At 40.2% G+C, this 5707-nt stretch overlaps 1 protein-coding gene and 1 long non-coding RNA gene across 2 annotated transcripts in view; one reads left to right on the plus strand and one right to left on the minus strand.

Moving 5' to 3' along the window:
- The window catches only part of cxxc4 (CXXC finger 4), a 43897-nt gene extending 41197 nt beyond the window's left edge, over positions 1-2700 (plus strand). The window contains exon 3 of the mRNA XM_032529300.1: positions 1803-2700. Coding sequence (XP_032385191.1) covers positions 1803-1847 — 45 coding nt within the window. The 3' untranslated portion in view covers positions 1848-2700. The remainder of the gene's footprint in view (positions 1-1802) is intronic.
- Positions 1-5707, minus strand: part of LOC116697831 (uncharacterized) — a 70100-nt gene that overhangs the window by 25963 nt on the left and 38430 nt on the right. The window lies entirely within an intron of this gene.

Raw genomic sequence — 5707 nt, forward strand, 5'->3', positions numbered from 1 at the left:
TTATTCTACTTTCGTGCAACAGGCCCACTATCCTCAAGTGATACCGTACCAAAAGAGTACTTCATTCAATATCTAACACGTGAATGGAATCATTCAGTTGCATTACATGCCACCACCACTCCACTACTAGCTTCTGCGGTAGTCACACATTGCATTAAATCAAAGAACGATTGTGGTGATTGGCTGCGAGCAAAACCATAGAAATGGTCTTTTTTTCTAGATTCAGGTAAAAAAGGATCAAATGCAGGCATTCTTTGACTGAAGAAGTTTTTATACTACTCGATACTGCTGAAATGTATTCTGTTTGCATAATCTAGTTGGAATTCATCTTTTGTTAAGCGCTTGCAGATCCAATAATCACTAAAGCGTATTTCATGCAAGAGATACAGTAAAAACAAAAGGAATGGTCAATGCTGTCATATTGACATTTAAGGTGTATTGATTTACGTCAACTCAAGCACTGAGTCACTTGCAAGGAAAAATTTCACCTTAAAAGTTGCCTGTAGCTGCAAGCGATATCTTTTGAGCTGCACAGTGAATTAAATATTTTTTGTTAGTGTATGGCTAGCAAACTGTTAAATAGAAAAGATAACATGGCAGCAAAACATCCTTTCATTTTATAGTTATAGTTGACTAATGTGTGTAAACATGGTACTGTAGGAACACTGGTGAAATAACCTTTGAAACAACCGCGCTTCACAGGTTAGGCTAAGTGTATGTCTGTTTAAAAAATGACTTAAATCATCAAAATAATTTCCTTTTTTTGGAACAATTTCTGAATTTTCTGCCAATTAACTAATTGATTACTCTACTAGTTGTTTTTGCTTTGCTGTTGTGCATTAGACAAAACTCCTCACACATGCAAAAAAAAAAACTTTACCCATTGTTTTTTGCATTTTCTTATTTAGAAAATGCTGTGTGTCATTAAGTCAGACAACAGAATTTTGTAAAACAACATATGACCAAACATGAATCCACCGTCGATATACATCCATATTAAAAATTGCCCATCCCTATCCTTCACTGAGAATGTTTAGATGTGGTCCATAAACTGTATTAGCCTGAAAGTAGGAATCTGGTGCTGAAGCTCTCATCAGCATGCCTTTAAAGAGCCACAGATGACACTTGGTATTAAAATGTCAAATTGCTCCCCACTCAGACTAAAGTGATTTTAGTTGTGATTATGTACTATTTCCCCCCTGTCAACAGCGAGAAAAAAATAATAATCAAAAAATGTGCTAATTGGTCATGGGGATTGGTGGAAGTCTTCAGTATTTTATGTCTTTGACTTCCAAATGAGTTTGGGAAAGGAGAGGCTGTCACTCTGGCATAGAGGTTTTGCGGAGGAGGGGCGGCTGCTGGCGCGGCCTCAAATTGAAATGATGCACTGTTCCCCCTCACTGCAGCCAGAGCTCGCAGTAATTAAATGCCTCATTGTTGCTTCTTGGGAATTTGTATTGAATATTTTATACAGCGTAATTATTATTTGGGTGTGGGTGGGACGTGGATGTAATCACCTTGGCTGGCTCTTTGATGAAATACTTGGTTTGGTTGTCGTGCTTTATAACTGCTTTAAATGCCCTTCTGGGCTTTTACTTTACTTAATGTCCATGCTATTTCCAACTGCTGTTATTCAGCTCTGGTTATACTATTATTGAATGTTGGCTTCCAAATCTGTTGGCACTTTATGAATGTATGAATGCTTTTTTTGTAATTTGCTGAAGAGTAACACATGGCATGACAATGGCATGACCTCGAAACCTGCAAATTAAAATGTGTCCTTCACATTTTGTCTCCCACAGAGGACGCCGGTCAACAACGGTGAAGCTTTTCGGTGGTTCTTTTAGAGAGGCGAGCTACGGCTGCCCCATCCAGCCGCAGGAGGGCAGGTGGGACTCTTGACTCTCTGCCAGGAACACTTAATGGGTTCACAGGACCCAAGGCGCCTAAAACATTTGAGGAGGACGAGAGAAGAAAAGTGGACAGACAAAAAGATAAATGGAAACATAATGGTGTTGTTTTAAATCTGTAATTTCCTTTTCTGTGTAATTATTGTACCTTTTGACAGTATCATAATGTATATTTTTGGTGTCTATGAATGTGTTTTCAGTGTGGCTGTAAGTTTACAGCCAATCCTATGTAAAGGACTCAAACAGACAATCATACTGATTCCGTCAAACCGAAGAGGCCACAAGGATTGATGATGTAACAAACACAACCCACTTTACTCTGGAGCAATAATCTATTCTGTTGATTATTCTTCAACTTTTCATTTCTGTCCACTCTTGAATTAGTTTTATCAAGCTGAATCACCTTCTAGTTTTGTCTTTTGTTTCATTTGAAAAACCATGTTTTTTAAATGCCACGCTAAAGGTAAGACCGTCGCTGGCATTGTGATCTGTCTTGTTAAGAACGATGAAGGACGGCAGCAGTGCTTCTGTGACAGACTTGTTGACGCATTTTCTTATTTGAGTGGACTCACTGCAGAACAGGGCACATTGTCTTGTGTGGTGAGTTTCACTTCTTTAAAATCCGATTGGCCGTCATTTGATTGTGACAGCAGCAGACGTGTACGAGTCAGACTGCTGTCTGGAGGTCATACTTTCAAAGATGATCTCAAAGTACATGTTTTTAACAAACCTACATATGTCTTCAAACCTTGTTTTTTTCTTTCACTAAAGGTTGTAACTGTCTAAAAGGTAGAGAGTAATGCCAGTAAAGGAAGTGTATGTTATGTTGAAAACATTCAAATTTAGAATTAATTACAGTACACTATACATATTTGACAAATCAGATGTTGTTCTGGAGCTGAGGGATGGTCTGGACCTTTCTCCAGCCCAGGAAAAGACAGTGCTTTCTCCTGCAAAGTAAAGGTAACACATTCCAAAAACTAAATTATTCAATAAGTTACTCATTGTCTTAAACCCTATTGTTGCATGTGTAAATGTGTTTTGGTTTTAAAGATTACTAAGAATTTGTATATTGTTGTTGTGATGCTTTTATGTGTTAAAATAAAAAAAAATGACTTCAGTAAAAGACATGTTGACGGTAAATGTTTGATGTGACGGATTATCCAAAGATAGGAAAAATAAAATCCACCTATGTAAAAAATTAGTGATCAAGTATGATCACCTGATTTAAAAAAAAATTAAAAAAAAAAAACGTTTCTATCTTTTTCCTCCTCCCGCAAAGCATCAACAGAAATAACAACCAGGAGAAAATGGGAGGGAAACGGGAATGAAACAGCATTGGTTGCCTCCCCAGTCACGTAGTCCCTTGAATACTAAAATGTTGCACGGAGAAGAGTGGTTCCCAGAGGCAGCAGACTTTAAAGGACTAGTGAAATCCCATGTGGTTTGTCATGCTGGAATGCTCTTGGGGGGGGAGAACAGGAGGGTGGTGTGTGTGTGTGTGTGTGTGTGTGTGTGTGTGTGGGGGGGGGGGGGGTTTGAATTGAGACAGGCTCCTGAGATAGCTGTGAGCAACTGAGCAATTCCGGGTCTTGGGTTTCAGGGGTGGAAGTGGGAGTAGTTTTGGGGGGGGGCAGGGCAGTTACAGGGAAACAGAGGATAGAGGCACATTTGGTGGGTAGCTGAGGTACGGAGGGGCATCAATGCTGAGGGGAACGAGCAGAGAAGGAGGAAATCATCCGGGACCGACTTCTCCCCTGACTGAACACGCTTGCCATCACCCAAATTGAACTGCTGCCTGGTTAGGGGCCAGCCAGGAAGACGGCTGGAAGTGCTCTGTGGTTGTAGCAATGTGGCATCTGAGGCGCCCAATCCCCCTCACTGGTCATCAGAGGTTGATAACGTGCATCAGGGGAAAGCTGGCTCGCTCACTCCCTGGCCGGTGAGATTAAATAACATCAGAGACAGCGCTGTCTACAGCCCCCCCCCCCCCCATGCTCCCTGGAACTGGGATTTAAAGTCCTCAGGCCCCAGTGGTAATGTTCAGTTTCCTGCTTCAGACGGGCAGAGACAGAAGCTGAGGACGTACCAGGACTACATTAACCAGTTAGCGAGGTGGTGGGAATACACAATGAGCCCTCAATGCTCATGGATCTAGAGGTTCAAGCCGACATGTTTTGGACAGTGACTGTCATGCAAACTGACAAACATCACATGGAGATTACCCTATTCCTCACCTATTCTGGACCAAACCAATTTTCTCAAAACTGATTTTGAAGCTGAATATTATTCATAGAACTCTTTGCAGAATAGATCTACATTTTTGGGAAATGTGCTTATATGCTTGTTTTTCAAGAGCTTAATGACAAGAATAGAAGAAAAGCAAGATGGTATATCTGCGTTAAGTATGGAGAGGTGCAGCAATAAGCCTGGCATAGTTTAGCACTGCTGAAATCATGGAAGGTGGATCTCTACAGCTAAGTCTGACAGGGAAAGAACACGATCAGTCCCAAATAATCCCTCATTGCACAGGAAGCCTGTGTACATGAACAACTGCGGTAAGAACAGCAAAACAAAGTTAAACCAGGCATAAAGACGGTCTGAAGTTTATGTGATGAGGAATGGAATGGATGATTTACAACGGACTGTTTGACCACTTACTTTAATGTTAACCTTGTTGCTAATGTTGATCACTTTGCTGCGCGTGTTCCTGGTCTTGTCTAACTTTGTTTTAGCAATTTTTTGCCATATGTTTAAAGACGCATAAAGACGGCAAAGTAGCCCTAATGTACCATCAATCTATAAATACACTGACTAAGCAAACAGTTCATGTGTCCATATCCATCAGATACTAGGCTGATTTAAGATCTGCATCACCCTCTTGGGGTTCTGTTTCGCAATAATAACCAGCTTGCTCTACATTATCCCTTACATAACAGACTGTAGAATGCCAATTGACCAATCAGAATCGAGTATTCAACCAAGCAGTGTAATAAATAACATTGTTGTCCCCTTGGAGTCCAATATTTACTCTGCTTTGATCTTCACCAACTCCTGAGATGAATAACTGGGTCTTTAGCTTGTTAGATGTTTAACTTTCTTTACTAGTCACTGGTTACAGTCCAAGTAAAGATCTGAAAAACAATTTTATGCAGGACAGACTTAACCTTAGACTGGACTACCAAAACAGAGAGGACTAACTAAACCCATTTGGACAGGAGAAGCAACAGAATGAGCTAAAAAGCATCTTTCACACTATGCAGCATAATAATGAGAGATATTATACATTTCTAATTTAAATTTTTTTAAAGATTCTTTTTTGGCAATTTTCAGCCTTAATTTTAATAGGACAGCAGAAGATATGGAAGGGGGGAGAGGGGGAATGACATGCAGCAAAGGGCTGCAGGTCGGAGTCGACCCGGGTCTGCTGCGTCGAGGAGTAAACCTCTATAAATGGGCACCCGCTCTACCAACTGAGCTATCCGGGCGCCCGATACTATACGTTTTACTCATTTACTTGATTCCTTCATTTTCATTCTTTCCATGCCACTGAAAGTGTCATTGCTGCTGTCTGTGATGCTTCAAAAAAAGAGCTAGAGCAATGTGGATTCTTAAATTATTCCAGTAAGTACCAAAAAAAACTCTTGTTGACCCATATTAGTGAGAAATGATGTAATCCTGTTTGAGAAATATCAGTTGACAAATAAAATTGTAGTTTCCAATAAATGCTGAAATAACAATTTTAAAGCCGTGAACTCAATTTGAACCAGACTGTATACACACACACACACACACAC

Source organism: Etheostoma spectabile, chromosome 2 (assembly GCF_008692095.1).
Source record: "Etheostoma spectabile isolate EspeVRDwgs_2016 chromosome 2, UIUC_Espe_1.0, whole genome shotgun sequence".
NCBI classification, from domain to species: domain Eukaryota; kingdom Metazoa; phylum Chordata; class Actinopteri; order Perciformes; family Percidae; genus Etheostoma; species Etheostoma spectabile.